Here is a 17,865-nt window from a genome sequence, read left to right as displayed (position 1 = left end):
GTTTGTACAGGCAGCTGTACGAAACTGCAGTGAAACAGCACAGGGACCACGTAAACTCCCCAAACTGGTGCACAGAGATTGGCAGAACTTTGGGGAAAGAGGGAGAGTTCTGTAAGAATGTGTGGAAGAAGCTACGGGACAGATACGTGAAGGCAAAGAAGAGGGCAGAGACTCTGTTGATGCCGGGGGCTTCAAACCTTCACCTCTTTTAACTGAATTAAAAAATTAAAATGATCTGAAAACTGCAGCAGTATCATTAATTACAGTATTCTTGCTCTTGACAGCGGCATTGTTTTCTTCTCCACTTTCCTGGTTGTAGAGTAGAGGTAACCTTCATGTAGCAGCGCCACCTCTGTGACGGAGAAAATTGCAACTACTGGCGCGCAACGACTTGCGCCACTATATAGGGTCCTATGGCGGGCACGAACTCGTGACGTCATCAACACCGCTCGCGCGAGCAGACGCGGCAACCATGCTAGAGCCACACGTCATCTAGTGGCGGGCTGGTCGTATTGAGGAGGTCGGAATCAGCCTGTTGTTTTAAAAAATCGGATAGTCTTAAAGGCAACCATTGACCCCACCCCACCCCTCTCTCTCTCACCCGGAAAAACAATAAAGTAAAGCGTATTCTACCTAAAAGTAGTATACGTTTCATCACCCTCACGAAATTATGCATAAATTGAGCAAAAGTATTTAGACTTGACCTCAGCACCTCGTAAATACAGCGGGTCTCCATGGGTTCTTCTGCTCCTCTGAGACATCTCATACGTGATAATGGGCCTTTGATCTTGGATGGAGGTCTGGCAACTGAACTGGAAGTGCATGGAGCCAAACTGCAGGTGCACATACTTCAACTTGGTTCTAAACTCTAGCGGACGCCATTGGTTTATCAGTTGAATGCTCTTTTATAACACAAATGAAGCTTAATGTGGAGAACTGTTAGGTCCGGCTCATAGACTGTATGTATGTGACAATGTATAAGGCTACAGCAGAAGTTACGCAGTCTATGTTGGGGTGGTTTTGTGCCCTGCGTTCATTTCAATGCGTGGAGTAAAACATAATCTGCCTCTAACAATAAAAACAATCAAAGCACAATTAAATGAGATGTATATGTACTTACTTTAAATGCTTTCAGTAGATTTTGAGACAGTGGGCCTGTGGCACAGGGTCTCCCAACCCTATTACATACAATCAATACCTACAGATGCAAAAAAGCAGTATTGACGAGAAAATATTGTTTTTGTTAGGTGATGTTTTTTTTTTCATTGTTTTGTATCTTTTTTTGTCACTCAAACATCTGCATCCCTCTGAAGCCCTTAAGCCAGTGTCTCTTTCGAGATGTCTCCCATCCACTCTCCCTCACTGGAAAAGGAAAGATTCATGTTTCTGTAGTTGATGTTGTTGCTGTATGATTTAAAAGTGAATCCACTAGATGGAGCTGTGCTGACAGACTGTTACCTTCCTCAGTTCAGCTGTTTCACCCAAGTCATTAGTTTACTAGCTGGTAAATAATGGTTGATAAATGTTCACCTTGCTTGAGGCGTTTCCCAACTGCGTGGTACCGTATTGTTGCACAACTTGCATATAAAATCTATGTCAGAGGATATTTCATATAGGTTGAGATTTTATGAGATGTTAATTAGTATCAGTATTTCACTATCAGAGTAAAAATGTGTTTCTTTGTGTGTGTGTGTGTGTGTGTGTGTGTGTGTGTGTGTGTGTGTGTGCGTGTGTGTGTGTGTGTCTACACAGGGAGATCCTTTGTGGAGTGCCAGGCTTTTGCACACAGATCCCCAGGCCATAAAAGACTGTCATTACAGGTCAGTTTGTGAAAACGATACGCCTACGGAGATTAGTCTGAAATTTTATTTAATTTTTTTTAATAAAAGTTCAGATTTTAGTTTCTTAAGTAACAGTTTTAGCCTCTTTTTTTGTCTTGATGGATAACCGATTGAGTTGACTACTTAGTCCTCAGTGCAAAGGAATTCTGGTGTGATCACACTTCATAATGAGTCTTGTGGAGGTACAGGCATGGTTGAAATTGAACTTTCTGAACCTAAATAAAAATAAAACTGAGATTCTGGAGTTCGGACAAAGTAATCCCCTGCATGGACATGACAGTGTGATTGGCCCTCTGTCCTCCTACTGCCGTCCTTTTGTTAGGAATCTGGGTGTGATGGTTGACCCTCTGTTTAGATTTGATAAGCACATCAGCGCTGTCATCAAGGCCAGCTTCTTCCAGCTGAGGACTCTTGCAAAGATTAAATCTTATCTTCCTCGGGCTGATTTTGAAAGGGCAATCCACGCGTTTGGATTACTGTAATTCTTTATATATAGGGCTGGACCAGGGTTCTCTGCAGCGTCTACAGGGCGTCCAAAACGCTGCAGCCCGCCTGCTGACCAGAACAAAGAGGCGCAAATCCATAACCCCAGTCTTGTGCACCCTTCATTGGCTCCCTGTCGGCTTTCGGGTGAAATTTAAGGTTTTATTGATTGTTTTTAAGTGTTTAAACTCCATGGGCCCGTCTTATTTAATTGAGCTGCTGCAGCCCTACACTCCACTCAGAGCATTAAGGTCAGCTGACCAGCTCCTGTTGGCTGTTCCCAAATCCAGGCTAAAGACCAGAGGTGATAGAGCCTTCTCTGTGGCAGCACCCAGACTGTGGAACAGCATCCGTTGTCTGTCAGGTCCTCTCAGTCTTTAGGCCAGTTCAAATCCGGACTGAAAACACATCTCTTTTCCCTGGCCTTCCACTAGCTGAAATGGAGTTCACCTTGGCTTGCTACTTTTATTGTTATTGTTATTGTTATTTTATTGCTAATTTTATCTCAAATTTTATTTTTATCTGTGATGAAGTCATTCTTATTGCTTTTATTGATGACTCTCTTGTGATGCAGTTGCTGTTGTGAAGCACTTTGGTCAGCAGAGGCTGTTTTTAATGTGCTATATAAATAAATTTTGAATTGAATTGAATTGAATTGAATTGAGTGCTACCGTACATCAACAGGTTTCTCCTCAATGGTGCTGATATTATCACAACAGCCACATATCAGGCGAGTATCCCGGGATTCATCAGCCACCTGGATGTTAGCTCTGAACGCGCCAGAGAGCTGCTGATGTCTGGAGTTCATCTGGCCAAAGAGATGGTTAAGAGATTTGACTCTGGTAACAAAGTATAAGTTCTTTGATATTTCTTTAACCCAAGCTCAGCTGACATTGTATCTGTGAACTGTGACACTCTGTCTGTTTCTTTCTCAAAGGACAGATGTGTCCCTTGGTGGCAGGCTCAGTTGGACCGTATGGAGCTTTTCTGCATGACGGCTCAGAGTACTCTGGGGCTTATGCAGAGGAGATGAGCGTTGAAGTGAGTGGTTCCTTGTTGTGTACTGCTTAAGAAGCCATACATGCTATGAGAAGCTCTCAAAGAATGGTAACTGACTTGTTTATTATCTCCAGTGTTAGTAAGGGTGTAAGCAGAGCAGATGATATATTTCCATGCTGAGAGACTCAGATCTCGGGTATCTTTAATCTTTTTAAGGAGCTTAAAGCCTGGCATCGGCCACAGGTTGACTGTTTAACAGCAGCCGGAGCTGATCTCATTGCTTTTGAGACAATCCCAAGTATCAAAGAAGCCGAGGCCTTGGCGGAGCTGCTGAGAGAGTTCCCAAACTCAAACGCCTGGCTGTCCTTCTCCTGTAAGGTAAAAACAACTGTCAGTTCATTTTTCATTTCCCTGCAGTCACAAATGAGTCCCTCATGTTTTCTGCCAAAAACACCATCAGGACGGGAAGCATATTTCAGACGGCAGCCCGTTCAGCGACGCAGTGCAGGTTGCGAGCAGATGTGGGCAGCTGCTCGCTGTGGGAGTCAACTGCTGTCCTCCATCAATGGTGGAGCCGCTGCTGGACTCTGCTCGGTCGCTGCTTGGCCCAGACACGAGCTGGGTGGTGTACCCTAACAGCGGAGAGGAGTGGGACACGGAGCAGGGGTGAGTCTGCAGCCGGGGTGGCAAACTGGGCTTTCTTTTCCTCGTGAGAATACTGCACGTCAGCTGCTCTTTGAACACATGACTGTGCAAAAGTGTTGTTGAATCGCAACACCGTGTAATTTAAAATGAATATGCGCAAACATACTGTACCAAAACATAAATTACATTTCAGAAAACCACACAACTAAATATGACGACATCAAATCAAAGCTAGCTGGTGATGTAGCTTTGAATAATATTAGTTACAGCTAATATTTTAGGACTGATTTCAATCCAGCTGTTCTCTGTAAAAACAGAAATAGGATATTCATAAACAAATTACTTAATTCTTACAAATAATTAAGTGAAGCTGTGGCGGAATTTAACTGTGGAGGGTAAAGAAAACGACCTACAGAACTCCTATTAATATTAGCTAGTTTACCAGTGTAGCTTAGCCACTATTTCTATTTTTTGACTTGGGAGCTTTTGAGGGAAGCTTAGAGTTGAGTCGAGCGAAGGTTATAGGTGGACTTCAGGGGCCATTTAATTGGACCACCGTCCTTGTCCTAGTATACACACCCAGGAGCAAAATTGATTAACTGGCCACACACACTGGTCTGTGTGAGAAAATGCTCAAGCCGTTCAGTAACTTCTAACTTTTTCTGTGTGAGATCATCGTACGTGTACGTTTCGTGTTTTCTTTTTCCAAACAAAGGTGGCTAACATCAGGGAAAACCTCAGGATGGATGCCGAACCTAAGTCACACATGGTTGAAGCAGGGAGCTGCTCTGATAGGTATGGTCAACTGCCCTCTCCTCCATTTATCTTTTATCTCCTGTTTTAAAGTATCTTCTCTGAGCAGTGTCTTTTTACCCACCAGGTGGATGCTGCCGTGTTGCTCCTGCTCACATTGCAGAGTTAAGGCAGCAGTTAAAAGGAACCTCCACATCTCCATCCCCTGCAGGACAGTCTTAGTACCAGATTATTGCACAGCTCTTTACCAGACCCATTGCTGGATGAATAAAGGTGCACGCGTGTGTGTTATATATCTTATAAATCATATTGTAAGTGCCCACAAATGGACGAGTACATTTAATGTCTTCCATGAATACATGAAATCGATCCCGTAACTAATTATCTGAATATAAAAACAGAGTTTGAACAATAAATTATAAACAGTAATAAAACAGTGAAAAAAAAGGAGTTATTTCTGGTTGTAATGGTAAAAATGTGTTCATTAATAAAGGTGCTTTGCAAACAGCAGCTAATAAGATATCAATAACATTTAGTTCCATACATACAGTTCCATTAAATTTGTTGTTGCATATTAGATTTTTTGCTCCCACTCTGGAAGAAAAGGCCTGTCCACCCTTTGATTGGGCGTGTTAACAGGAATCCACATGCTTTTTGTCTCATGCTTGTACATCTGCTGAACTGATGAATTTGTGACATGATGCGCTGCAAATTGCATCAGCTGGGATTTTTAATCGCTTGACGAGTCACATGCAGAGGAGCGGACAGCAGGTGGAACAAATGAGTTCGGAGCAGCACATTTGTTCACTTCGTTGAATGTGCCGTTGGTAGTTTGAGGTATTTTCTCCTGTGAATGAATCAAATTCCATTTTATGTTCGACCTGTCGCAGCCTCTTTAACACGCACTGCTCAATATTCAAGTTCGATCAAAAATGAAAGTTTAGATCTGGCTCGTCTTTGTGTCACCTCAAGTGTTTTTGAGGAGCAAAAAAAGTATTTTGATGTCCTTCACGAGATCAAGAGGATGGGCAAACCATCATTTTATTTTAAAGTGCTCATTTACATTCAATACAATTCTGCACACCCAGATTATGTCGTGTAAAGTAGCTGTTTTGGTTCCAATCCAGCTGTTATCTGCAGTGAGAATTATTGCCATAAAACCAAAGCAACCACAAACCTCCACTACAAAGAAAAGTTTATTTAAAAAGAATTGGATTTTATTGCAAAACAAATAAATAAACAACTACAACTAATCCACATGAGTAGGTATGCACAACCACACCTGTGTGTGTGACACAAAAGGTGCAAGTAAAAGTGTTAAGAGGAGCTTATGTCTGGACGTGTACTCTTCTGTAGTTCGCATTTGAAAGTTTGAGACGTGTCATGTCTGTACAGCTCCAGACTTTTCAAAAACCGAGATCAACTACACAACTGTCACTGGAGGATTCACGAAGCACGACAAAACTTTCACAACACTTCACCCGGACGGCATTTTCCACTAAACTACCCACTGTACGCCAGACGCGAAACAAGTCCACTTACTGTAGCTGTACAACGCGCTATGGAGGCGCGCCAGCTTCAAACTGAGGGGAAAGTCAATGTGGAGCGAGCTGGATATAATGTGCTCAGTTTCACTGCAGTGAGTTTAAGGTGAAGTGATGGAAGTAATGAAACTCAGAGACGTGTGTTTGTGATTAGTAGATGAAGGAAATGAAAATCGTGTCGGCTCATCTCCTTTGTGTTTACACACAGCAGAAACATTTCTAATTAATCTGATGTTCCAGGTCAGTCTTTAAAACTGATAGGTGTTGATTCAACTCGTGTTTGAGGCTGTGGCTTGACGACCTGCTCTTTCTCTCCGCCTTGTTTTTCTTTCCTCCCCCAACTGTTGCATTATCCGACTATGTGTTTCTATGTTTCCACATTGATTTGCTAACCTCTGCTGAATCAATTCGGCCCATAAACAAAGAATAAAATTGTCCGGTGCTCATGTGCTGATTGCTTTGCTTGATGTGTTATTTCCTCCTCTTCACACTGGTCCCTTAAATGCATGTGCAAAACATAACCTGAAACTCCATATAAAACAGTTTGATCAAAGCTAACTTGAGACAGCCAAGTTTGACAACTCAACTCAAGGATGACTCTTAAAACTTCAGTCATGTGAGTACAAAGCGCTCCACTGAGCTGCAGTGGATGGATACTACCAAAAACAAGGCGATGAGAGTCATTCAAGCTGGTAAAAGTTCTGTTACGGTGCTGACACGACGGCACGGAACCTATGAAGCTGCCGTGGTTAAATATTTAAAGAAGTCGTTGGTGAATTATTCACAGACGGAAAAGTGGGAGGACAAACTAACTCAGTCTATGACGAGGCCAAGGAGCAGTAGAGAGACTTACTGAAACTAACGGAGCATTCAAATATTTGTTTAAAAGCACTAAAATGGTCTAAATAATGAGCTGAATCAACGTGTGACAGTCTCTTAAAAACAAAATATTCAGGAAGAAGTCTGGTGATGTTCAGTCATCTTCTTAATGTCAGTAAATCCTATAAAACAACCAACCAGAGAAAACCCTCTTGACCACAGAATAGATATTAATTCATAGTTGAAAATAGTCCTAAGTGAATGCTTTATTTATTCCAATTTGAGGATAATTCTCTAAAAGAGCTTGCTCACTAACAAAGTGTTGGTTTTAGTGCTTACGCGGGATTTGCTACAGATAACCTACGCAAAAACACCAGACTTCTCCTTTAAAATGCACCACCTCTGCAGTGTGTTGTAGCGTCTGTTGTTATGTCCTCCCCCTGCATGTCCCCGGGAACCTTTTCAGTCTGTGATGTCTTCCTGGAGGTCGCTATCAGGGGAACTCCTCTGTCTGTACTCTGTGCTGTTGGACAGGCGCTTCCAGCTGCTCTCTTTCTGACTTCCCATACTGTACGAGCGTCCAAGGTGGGCCAGCCGCTTGGATGACGTCCTCTCCTCTGTGTCCTCTGCGTTGCTTCCGTGCGCCCGCTCTGGGCCAGAGTGGTGAAAGTCGTGCCGCAGGTTCTCTAAATTCATTGCCCAAGGGCCGAGCTTCTGCCAGTTCACCCTCTGGAACGCCATGATGCAGTGCAGGTTACCGCCCACCTACGAGCAGCAGGGCAGTCTTTTAGTAAAGCGCTGTACCGGATAGCATTTACATAAATCAAATCAAATTTATTTGTATAGCACATTTCATGTACAAAACAATTCAAAGTGCTTTACATAAAATAAAAGCATTGCAGCAGGGAGTGTAAGAAGCATTAAAAATACATAAAAGAATATAAAGAGAAACAAATTAAATAATTTAAATTAATTAAAAAACAAGCAACAGTCCAGATAAATTAAAAGATATCGTGCAGATTTCATGTATAGACACATGAGAAAAGAAATGTTTTTAACCTGGATTTAAAAATGTCTCCATTTGGTGAAAGTTTAATCTCCACTGGCAGTTTGTTCCACTTGTTTGCAGCATAACAGCTAAATGCTGCTTCTCCGTGTTTAGTCTGGACTCTGGACTGGACCAGCTGACCTGAGTCCTTGGATCTAAGAGCTCTGCTGGGTTTATATTCTCTGAACATATCACAGATGTATTTTGGGCCTAAACCGTTCTGGGATTTGTAAACCATCAGTAGGCTTTTAAAATATATTCTGTGACTGACTGGAAGCCAGTGTAAAGACTTTAAAACTGGTGTGATGTGTTCAGATCTCTTAGTCCAGGTTAAAACTCTAGCAGCAGCGTTCTGGATGAGCTGCAGATGTTTAATGCTCTTTTTGGGAAGTCCAGTTAAAAGAGCGTTACAGTAATCGAGTCTACTGGAGATGAATGCATGGATGAGTTTCTCCTGGTCTTTTTGGGAGAGGAAACCTTAAGTATGTAAATAGAGTACATAAAGCATGCAACCTTCAAAATAACAAGCACGAAAAGGGGAACCTTTTTGGTCTTGCGGCGTTGAATCCCCCTCTCTGTGTGGCGAATGTCCAGGTATTCTGGATTTTGCGTGTTGAGGTCGGTCACGATATCCAGCCATCTGGAACAGAGAAGTTCCTGTTAAACGGCTCCACGACAGCAGATGATCTAATGCAGCAAGAACCAAAGAGTGACTTACTTTTTACAGTGGATAGCTGGATGTTTTCTACTAGGTTCACCTATTAGGATCCAATGCTCCATTTCATTTGTGGGTAGAGGGCCCCTTCACATAAAAGAGAAAAATGCTCTTAATAATCAAAAGTTACTTCATTAAAGGATCAGTCCATAAAGAAAAAAAACTCAAACTAAGATTATTTTCAAAGCAAAAGAATTTTCTCCTTTTCCGAAGCTGTAATGACTCGACTCTTATCCCCCTTCTACTTATTGACAAAAGAACTGTCAAAGTGGAATGGAGCAGATCCCCCTTAGATGCAGCGATGTGTCTAACCTGTAAGCCTTTGCTGCTTTGAGTGGCGTGCCTTCAAAGCCCACCGGGCAGAAGTAGTGGTTCTGACAGTGGTAAATGTAGGCCATCGACTCATCCTTCAGCCCTTGTGTCAGCTTCAACAGCGCTCCTTCAGCTGCAGAGCGGGGAAAGGTCATTATTCGTACGCTCCAAGGAGACAAACAAGTGAGTCTGACTGATGAGGAACTCGCCTGTTTCTCCTGCCGTCTTGTGTTTTCCATGTGGTTTGTACAGAATATAGGAGCAACCTCGCACTCGGAAATTGTCGTTGATTTGTCTGAACCATCTGTAAGAAAAAAGATAAAAAATAATGATTCAACACTGCAGTAATTTCCTTTTATTAGATTTGTTTAAAGAACTGAAGGAGGCTGTGTACCGCATCAGTGTAGCATTGCCCGTGAAGGGACCGAACTTGATTTCTTCGAACGGCGGCTGAAACCCCAGAATAGTCAGCGCCTCCTCCTGAGAGATCGGTGCAAGACTGGCATTGCAAGTACACATTCACTTGTTAGGAAACCATTGCAGCATGTAACACTTACAGGAGACAGCTTTTATCAGATGCTGTTGACTAAAAGGAAACACACTTTGTTGTCTGGGAGTACACTCATTTGCTGTAAATCCACTACCTTTTATTCTGCTTTATTCACATATGGACCCTCCTGGGCGTTACAAACCATGCACTGGAAAACAGGCAGGATAAAGTCTGTTAAAATAGTGCAAATTAGGCTTTTGGTTTTCTTTTTTTTCCTTTAGTGTTTTATACTGTTTTTCTGTGCATGTAAAAGGTTTGTAAAGTCACAAAGCTTAAGGTGCGGAGCAAAGGGATGTCATCTCATCAGCATTAAAGCCAGATTAAACCTCCCCTAGAGGCCGGTTTGGCATGCCCTCGAACAAAGCTCTGAAATGTTTAACCAATGAGCAAAGCACAGCACATGTTTTGTAGTTGGATGAAAAAGGAAACCCAAGAGTCTGCATGTGTTCCCATCTGAGAAACCGAAGATGCAGTGGATTACGGATCTTTTAATAGCAACGTGCCCCACAAAAATAGGAACATCCTTGGTGTCCAGCGGGGCTAACGTTACCGTTTGCGTTGACTGTATTCCAACAGCCAGGGGCTAAAATAAAAGGCTGAGAGACAGATCAAATCAGAAATTCTGGAAACTTGGAGACCGATTCATACAAGCTGGCTGTTTTCTTAGCATTTCCAGATGGTAGACACGAAAAATAAATGGTTGTGGGTGCGAGTAATTTCAGAAATAGCAAATCCACTGTATGAATACTTTGTACGCTGAACAAAACGGTGACATCTGCCAGATTCTCTCCAGATATTTTACTCATTCTGTCTCAGATGTACAAGGTTGAACTCCTATTTTCATAATAAGGGTTACTGTGCATATCCAACATTTCTCCATTTTCACTTGGTTGGCAAACCAGCTGGTCCAGACTCGGCCTTAAAGACACAGTAGGTGACAGAGGGTGCTGCATCTTTTAACCAGAGTCAGGAAGAGGGAGCACATCACCCCTATCCTGGCTTCACTCCACTGGCTGCCCGCATTTTAGGGTTCATTTTAAGATTCTTTAATTTGTTTTTAAAAGTTTACATGGTCTTGCCCCATCTTACCTCTCTGAGCTGCTTCACCCATATTCTCCCGCTCGTTGCCTCAGGTCAGCTGATCAGCTGCTCCTGGAGGTACCGAGGTCTAAACTAAAGCTTAGAGGAGACAGAGCTTTTAGTGTTGCCGCTCCCAAATTATGGAACGATTTGCCGTTACATATTAGAAGTGCCCCTTTATTGTCCACTTTTAAAACTCATCTTAAGACACATTTTTATTCTTTGGCTTTTAACACATGTTGAGACTTTTGCTCTTACTTTCTGTTATCGTGTTTTATTGTTTCTGTTGTCTTTTCCATATTTTGCATGTTTATTGATTTTTGTCTGTACAGCACTTTGTCGCAGCTACTGTTGTTTATAGTGCTTTATAAATCAAGAAGTAGTAGTAGTAGATAATAAAATGATAAACTTGTGAATGCACATAATATTGTCTCTTTGATGCCCAATTCTACTGAGATATTTGCGTTTCTCACATTCAGCTCCACCAGGCTGTTTTCCAGGCAGTGCATGTGTGGAAAACAGCTCCAAGGGTCTCATGAGTTGCGTTTTCACAAAGACGAGACGTGCTGCTCACCTCCCTGCTCCCAGAGTGCTGTATAAGAAGTTCCAGCAAGACACCAAAGAGGAGATTCCACAAGAAGTCTTGTACTGTGGCCGACTGATGCAGTACCTAGAGGAGATATCACCAAAGTGAAACCCAGATCAAGTAAAGCGTAGTTAAGTCACTTCTCTCAGTACTCTGTCGTTCACTTCCTTTCTCCAAATGCATCTTGAGACGTTTTGATCCACAATGGACGTCGCTACCCATTTGAAATTAAAGAGAAACTCAGAAATTCCAGGCTGTCAATTGCTGAGCTAAGATTGTTCCTTCTTTTTGTTTTTGTATACTGTGTCTGTGCAGACTTAAAGGGTCACTCTGCACAAGTCCAATTCAAGTATTTCCAATAAATGTCTCTACTGTGGGTGTATGGCCCATGCAAACCTTTTCACCTCCATCCCAATCGCAGAGATGCAAGGAAGGACATTTATTCAGCAACTGCTTTTATTTGTAGCAACTTACAAGTGAGTGTCAAGCCAGGGGATACCTCAACATTTGAACTGAGGGAGTTGTGGGTCAAACTAGCAATATTCCGATTGAAAGATGACCACTACCAGCTGTAGTTCAGGCGGTAGCTTTCCTCGTTGTTTATCAGGTCAGAAAATCCTACAGCTCTGCATCCCAATCTGGTTAAACACAGTCTGATGTGAAGCTCTCTTCACTACATTTCTAACTATGACAACAGCTACCAAACACAGTATAACATTACCATCTTCTGAGGTCTAGCACTTTTCTCTGTTTGATCTCCTCCAGAGAGGCATGAGGGGGGACATCTTGCAGATTCCGGCTAGGTCTGTCTGATGACCTCATCTTCTTGGTGCTGCATTTCTTACCATTGCCTGAAATAAACAGTGTTAGTCAGCTTTGACAGAACTGTTCAACAAGAATAGAGCGGATAATAGCAAAGATTGATGGAAAATAGAAGCAAACCGCTCAGTCCTAATTCTAATCACAGGCTTACTGGGTCTTGTTTTTCTGGTGAGGACAGCGTTGAAGTCCGTTGTATCAATCTCCCAGGCCAAAATAGGCTTGGAGTGGCCAGAGGACACTTCCTCCATGTCACAGTCCCCGTCTGACCCCACATGGGCGCCTCCACTCTGACCAGAGCTGAAGTCAGCCGAGGGTTTGGCCTTTACAAGCGGGGAACCATCGTCCTGCTTGATCCTGGCTGCGTTTGAGGGGCAGTACACGGAAGCAGCCTGGTTGAGAAGGGCATAATCTGAGCAGACCGTGTAGAACTTCTCTCGGGAGTGTGTGACCGGGCAGTTCCACTGCAGGTGGAGCTCCGCACTCGAAGCGCGTCTCACTTTCGCCGCGTCCCGGACGAGGGAGCTGATGAGACCGTGCTCCTCGTCTCCGTCGGCGGGCCTCTGCTGCCCTGACGCCTCCGTCGGCCCCGGGAGGTTTGCTGCTTGCCCTTCCGAAGTATTAGGCATCGGACCGCCGCTTATATGATGGATGACAGACCTGGCTGAGGACGAGTGTGACGATGAAGAGGTGATTGTCTCTTGTCTTTTGGGATGAAAGGACGGTCTCCGCGGAGATAGAGGGAAGATGGAGGTGAGGCAACAAACACCTCACACAGAGAAAACTCTGCCGATCTGAAACAATATATGCACAACGGTTTTTCCAATGATTACTTTGAGTTTCACTGTTGTACATTAAACCAGCGTCATACAACATCACCATCGACCTTTGATAAGTCGCCTAATACGAAAACAGCATACTTTGACTCTGGTTAATCGATAGTTAGCTGGAACGCTTATTGAACATTAACTAAACATTACATATCAGCTGTGAAGCAGCAGCTGGCGAGGTGAAAACCGTTAGACCCGCGCTGCCCTGTAGTTAGCAGATGTAAACACGCCCTGCTGTCATGTTATTTTTTCACAACTCTTTCAATCGATGCCCAAGAACTAGAGTGGTCCGTAGAGTGACAAAACGTCAGACTTACTACTTATAAGTAATGCTTGGCAATTAGTAACCCCGCATTAGACAAATATTGATGATAAAATCCCAGGTCCGTCGTCCTCCTGACCCGTATCTTCTTCCTGTGCTGCTTCACCGGACTGTACCATTATAAGTGACAAGCGGGGGAGACCACAAGCAAAAACGTGAAAATAATTAATACCATACGATAATAAAACAGCAAATGTAGACAATAAGCTCATTTCATATTCAGTTACTTTAGTGAACATGTGTTTTACGTTATATGAATTTTAGTGTTATTTTACATATCACCTGGTTGGTGCTTGCCCCTCGTGACTTTAGCCTGAAACAGTCCTCCATTTTAAACCAATCACAAGAGTGACTGCTGTGGCACTTTAAACTTCTCAGACGGAAGGTAAGTCAGTCCACATACACTGGCTGTCCCATTTTTACCATTTTAAAGCAAAGCAACTTCTAAACTTCTTTAGAACAACTTTAAAATAGCAAGGGACTGTTTACGTGTTCTGTTTAACAAAGAAATGGTCATTACTTAAGATAGGAAAATGGTGTTTAGTCGCAGTAAACGGAATATTGTGTAACTTCTTCTTTCAGATTTACATTAAAATCTTAAGAGAAAAATTAATTCAACGCATAATTAATCCGAGTTATTTCATCCTTAATTTAAGGCAGTGTGTATCATTTGTTTGCGTTTCTATTAGTAAAAGGCAGCTGGTTTACTCTAGTCAGGGTTTTATAAGGGAAAAGTAAAGAGAAAAAGTTTGAGCTTCAGAATAAAAGTTAATATTTAGTTTTCCCAAAAGCTGGACCTCAGTCTGGATCTAACCTCCATGGGATGAAAAAAAAAAAACGCTCAGCCAGAGAAGATGCCCCATTCCAAAGCATCCGGGTAACCTATTAAAAAATGACAGGCTACAATGGTCAGTTTAAGCATTAAATAACAGTTCAATCTTTGACTGAAATATTTGGTACCAATGTCCAAATGGAAATGAAGGAAATGAAGCTTGATGTGGACTTCATTCAATGTAGACACAAGAAACTTGTGCTAAAGAAAAATAAATAAAAGGACCAGACTCAATGAATAATTCCCTATACTCCCTATAATATAGATCAGTGAGCAGTGCAGTGATGTGGACTGAGTATGAATCGATCCTCCATCAGGTTATATTTGACATTCAGAGCAGGAAGTGTTGGATATGGCGCAGGAAGTGATGACAAAAACACCTTACTGTATACTTTAGTATGACCGTCTATTGCATGAAAAAGAGGATAACACGCAACTAGTATGGAGTTTATAAAAGATCATTCTTTGAATACTTGTAATTTGTGTATTATTATCTTATAATTTTCCAGAGGAAGGACCATGACAAAGAAGCTGGTGATCATCGACACAGACTGCGGCATAGACGATGCTCAGGCTATAATGATGGCCTTGGCAGCGCCTGACGTGGAGATCCTGGGCGTGACTTGCGTGTTTGGGAACGCAGCAGTGGAGGACGTCTGTCAGAATGTTTTGAGGGTGCTCTCCATCTGTGAGCGTGAGGGGGTGCGTTTATGGAAGCTGTGTTCGAATGAGCAGTTGAATAATTTAGCACCATCTATTCTAAAAAAACTGCACTACGCTGCACTTTTTCCTGCAGATTCCAGTGTTTCGCGGCTCCGCTGGTCCTCTGGTTGGAGTCAGTAATCCAGTGAGTGACCACTTTGGAGGTGATGGACTCGGGGATGTGATAGAGGACAAAGACCCTCATTGGGAGGAAAAGATCCGGAGAGAGCATGCGGTCAACGCAATGATTAGAATGGCGTCTGAAAACCAGAAGCAGGTGAGACGCTTGCCAGTGGCAGCGTGTGGCTGCTCTCCTGTGTTCTAACAGTGTTCTCAACAGGTCTCCCTGGTGGCCCTCGGCCCGCTCACTAATCTGGCGCTGGCTGTCAGACTGGATCCATCTTTTCCCCAAAAGCTCAGAGACTTGTACATAATGGGTGGCAACATGGAAGGTAACCCAGCCCGGGATTTCATCTGTTTTTCTTTGAGATGAGCAGGTTTGAACCTTTTGCTTTTGTTTTTGCAGGAAAAGGGAATGTGACACTTTGTGCAGAGTTTAACTTTGCAATGGATCCAGAGTCTGCTTATGTTGTTCTGGAAGGATTCCTCTGCCCTACTTACATCGCATCATGGGAGTACTCGTGCAGAAATGCTCTGACATGGGTAAGGTAAGCACCTGTGAAGAACTACACAACCCTGCTTTGATGTGTATTGGTCACGCTGATTTCGCTCACGCAGGAGTTCTTTGAGGAGCTGATAAATCAGGATGCTCCACTGGCACGCTTCATGAAGATGATAACATCTAAATGCTGGGCCTACTCCAGAGAGGCCATGATGAGTAAGAAAGACGTGTACTTTGGACCTGGCTTTGTCTCTTACGATGCCTATGCAATGGCGGCTTGCATCGACGGTAGCGTGGTGACGGAGAGCATCGAGTGTCCGGTCCGTGTGGAACTAGAGGGCTCCATCGCTCGTGGCATGATGGTGCTGGATCGCACAAACCGCCTGAAGAAGAGCCACAGCGTGTTTGTTCTGACTAAATGTGATGCAGCCAAGTTTAGTCGGCTTCTACTGGAGTCCCTCAGACAACCTTGTAATACGTAAATTTTGGTGCCTTGATGGATATACTTCAGTGTTATGCAAGTGTGCAGATCTGAGTGCAGTAGCGGACATGATATGCACAGGTTTTGGAGCAACATTTACTGCCAGGCAACGTCTTTTTTCTTTAAGGGATGGCGTTGCTTATTAAAGCAAGACCATCACCTGACTCTGGTTTGCAGTCCACAACTGTTGCCCACAAAAAAGAAACCAGAGACATAGAGAAGTTAGACAATGGAGGCCCCATGTTTTTGATTATCTGAAGTTCCCTATGAAGCAAGAATGGAAAAATAACATTTTTTCAAGTAAATCATTTACAAAAAGTGATATTTCTCAGCGTCATCATTTGATATGTTGTCTGTGTACTATTTTAATTAAACAAAGGGTTAAAGGGATTTGCAAATCACTGCATTCTGTTTTGATTTACAATACTGTGCAAAAGTCTTACTAGAAGCCTGTCACAAAGAGACATTTGTTCCCATTATTTTAGTTGCATCTACAAAAACACCAAAGATAAAACAATCTGATGGATACAACATAGTATTTTTGCTTCAAAGTTGTAAAGTCATGAGAAAGAAAACGGGTCAAGAGACAGAAGTGTTCTGTGTTTCAATGTTGTCCAGCAGAGAGCAGCATAGTCCTGATGATACGATGAGCAAAGCATTGTCAGTAGTTTTGTGCAGAGGTAAAGTGGGCTTTTTCTTTCCAGAAACACAAATACCACCTGTTAGAAAGTACAAACAACTGACCAACTACAGCATGAAGGCAGCACAGTCAGAGTTCATCATGAGCTGACAGACTCTACGAGCAAACCTTCAGACAAGATGGAAGAAGAAGATCTTTGTATCAGCCAATCAGCCGTGTCTGGAATTTTGTCCTGACAACACTGGTGGAGCACAGAAATCTGGGTATTTTGTATAATCCCATGTGAATAAACCAAAGCTAAAAACCCTAAATTTGTGTGAATCTTACCAGTGTAGCAGGTACAAAAAAAAAAAAAAAGCAGAGGTTAAATAAGAGATCAAAGAATGGACGCCCACCTCCATTCCAGATGCTTTGCATCTCTGCAGTGGATCTGTTCCAGAGTGCATGCACTTCAAAAGCGAAGTGGGGCAACCAGAACATCAGGCTTTGTTCAAAGAGAGGAGCAACTCAGAGACAGAGACAGTTTGATCAATGGAAAAGCTCAAGACTCCAAACAATAGATGTCCTGTCAATAGATGGCATGACATCGTCTGGAGGAGAAACAAGAGCAGACATTTGGGTTTTCAGAAGAAAACATAAAGTAAAAACAGTTCAAATTTAAAAAAGTTAAAAAGTTAAAATAAAATAAAATTACAGTTCGTCAGAGATTTGTGGCAGTTACAGAAGAGTGTGTGTAAAAAGACACCCAGGACACCGCCCAAAAGCATAGAACTACTTATATATATATATATTCAAGATGAAGATCCAACAGAGATTTGTAAACCAAATCTGCAGCTTTAATGACCCGTACATTGTATTTCAGCGTGTCGTTCAGCTAACTGCTCTCACATCCCTCTTTTGGTGTTTTTTGGGGAGGGAATTCTGTAAACCCATTCTAAACTATCTGCATGTGCAATACGCTCATCCTCCTTTAGAAAAGACAAAAACAAAAAAAAGGAACAATATTAACACAGCAAAGGCCTGAAACCTCAAGAATATAATATGAAATTTACCAGTAAAAAAATCTATATTCCCAAGAAAAAAAACCGGATCAATGACGCTTAAAGGCGGCTGATCTCATTCTGCATTTACTTGTTCCTCTAAGCTGCAGCAGAACAATCAGAAAGAAAATTCTAGCCTGCTTAATCAGGGCCAACACCTTCATCTGCATTTGGTGCTTCTCATGCTGTTGATGACATGTTA

At 42.6% G+C, this 17,865-nt stretch overlaps 3 protein-coding genes across 4 annotated transcripts; 2 read left to right on the top strand and 1 right to left on the bottom strand.

Annotated features, from left to right (window-relative positions):
- Window positions 1–570: 570 nt before the first annotated feature.
- On the top strand, window positions 571–6,808 carry LOC142400153 (betaine-homocysteine S-methyltransferase). Its single transcript, XM_075484824.1, has 8 exons — window positions 571–839; window positions 1,753–1,820; window positions 3,009–3,166; window positions 3,262–3,365; window positions 3,540–3,701; window positions 3,784–3,989; window positions 4,684–4,763; window positions 4,849–6,808. Exons 1-8 carry the CDS (start codon window positions 735–737, stop codon window positions 4,941–4,943), a joined length of 978 nt encoding a protein of 325 aa, XP_075340939.1. The 5' UTR covers window positions 571–734; the 3' UTR covers window positions 4,944–6,808.
- Window positions 5,917–13,481, bottom strand: LOC142400151 (basic immunoglobulin-like variable motif-containing protein). Its single transcript, XM_075484821.1, has 10 exons — window positions 13,342–13,481; window positions 12,349–12,988; window positions 12,097–12,226; window positions 11,364–11,459; window positions 9,554–9,658; window positions 9,369–9,463; window positions 9,160–9,292; window positions 8,851–8,934; window positions 8,676–8,772; window positions 5,917–7,849 (listed from the first exon to the last, which is right to left on the bottom strand). The coding sequence occupies exons 2-10, from the start codon at window positions 12,821–12,823 to the stop codon at window positions 7,547–7,549; spliced, it is 1,518 nt and encodes a 505-aa protein (XP_075340936.1). The 5' UTR covers window positions 12,824–12,988; window positions 13,342–13,481; the 3' UTR covers window positions 5,917–7,546.
- Window positions 12,148–16,348, top strand: LOC142400152 (inosine-uridine preferring nucleoside hydrolase). Of its 2 annotated transcripts, none has more exons than XM_075484822.1 (6): window positions 12,148–12,947; window positions 14,688–14,880; window positions 14,975–15,157; window positions 15,221–15,332; window positions 15,407–15,543; window positions 15,619–16,348. In XM_075484822.1, the coding sequence occupies exons 2-6, from the start codon at window positions 14,698–14,700 to the stop codon at window positions 15,982–15,984; spliced, it is 981 nt and encodes a 326-aa protein (XP_075340937.1). In that variant the 5' UTR covers window positions 12,148–12,947; window positions 14,688–14,697; the 3' UTR covers window positions 15,985–16,348. The 2 variants fall into 2 exon arrangements, with proteins under 2 accessions (XP_075340937.1, XP_075340938.1); XM_075484823.1 differs by lacking the exon at window positions 12,148–12,947 and adding an exon at window positions 13,691–13,731.
- The last annotated feature ends 1,517 nt before the right edge of the window (window positions 16,349–17,865 follow it).

Source organism: Odontesthes bonariensis, chromosome 15 (assembly GCF_027942865.1).
Source record: "Odontesthes bonariensis isolate fOdoBon6 chromosome 15, fOdoBon6.hap1, whole genome shotgun sequence".
Lineage (NCBI taxonomy): Eukaryota > Metazoa > Chordata > Actinopteri > Atheriniformes > Atherinopsidae > Odontesthes > Odontesthes bonariensis.
Note: the sequence above shows the minus strand (reverse complement) of the source record. Positions and strands in the feature narration are given on the sequence as shown.